The sequence below is a fragment of the Tupaia chinensis genome, unplaced genomic scaffold (assembly GCF_000334495.1).
Source record: "Tupaia chinensis unplaced genomic scaffold, TupChi_1.0 Scaffold144426_1, whole genome shotgun sequence".
NCBI lineage: Eukaryota > Metazoa > Chordata > Mammalia > Scandentia > Tupaiidae > Tupaia > Tupaia belangeri.
In genome coordinates, this window is record NW_006204286.1 from 126,860 (window position 1) to 127,875 (window position 1,016).

Below are 1,016 nucleotides of genomic sequence, written 5' to 3' on the forward strand. Positions count from 1 at the left end.
CCAATGGCCAGGTGTTTAAGGCAGCTGACATTGCAGACTGTGCAGTCCGAGTCCTGGACCTGGTGGCTTGAGAAACTCTCCAGGCACATGTATGCGCATGCCCAAAATCCCAAAAGGAGGAAGAAATGGGATTGAAGCCTGACTGTTCCCCATAGGGGTGGTGCTTTCTCACTTTTCTCTCTGTTTCTGGCAAATGCACGCATCCTCTGGAAAAAAGTAAAAATTTAAAAAGTCTATTTTAAAAATAGTACAATGCTGAAAAATATTTGATAGCTAAAACTTCAAGGTAGATAATATGTTTACAGTACCTTCCTCCAATTCTCTGCAAATGTTCTAACAGGCAGTGATACAGATCTGTATTCTTACGGCTGAGATCAGCAAGCAATTCTCCAAAATATTTGGGGTCCAATTTTTCAGGGCCATCATCCTGAATTAAGATTTGAAGCAAATATAAATAACAATTACAAAAAATATTAAATTTTTCCAAGTTCATAAATATTTTGATGTGAAATTTAAAAATAAAATAACTTGTTTTAGTCATCACATGAATCAAGCCACTAAATTGACTTTGCATCTGAAGTACACATTTTTTCAATATGGAAGGAATTTAAGAGAAAATCCAACTGCGATAGCATTCTAAATTTAGTTTCAAATCTAAGTGATCCTCTGAACACAAAACTTGAATAACATGTAAACATCCTTGAATATAGGTACTTCATAAAACAGTAAAACTGGTAACTAAAATCATTGAATTTCCCATTATCACCACCATGGCTTACTCATTCATCTGTTTTCTGTGGGAAAAGAAAACATGAATTATTTGAATTATACTGACTATAGAATAATTACTTTAATTTGGATTTGCGTATTCTCAGTGAAAGCAAGTTTGATTTATTAGTATATTATAAAGTTAGATTAAGTAAACCTGCACGATTCAATGCAATGTGTTTTTACATATTTCTTGGCAAACTCCCTCCATTTATTATTTGAACTGACTAGTCAATTTGACATGGGAA

General features: G+C 33.7%; 1 protein-coding gene across 1 annotated transcript in view; it reads right to left on the reverse strand.

Annotated features, from left to right (window-relative positions):
* POF1B (POF1B actin binding protein) overlaps positions 1-1,016 on the reverse strand; it is a 68,500-nt gene that overhangs the window by 33,332 nt on the left and 34,152 nt on the right. The window contains exon 6 of the mRNA XM_006167017.1: positions 309-435. Coding sequence (XP_006167079.1) covers positions 309-435 — 127 coding nt within the window. The remainder of the gene's footprint in view (positions 1-308; positions 436-1,016) is intronic.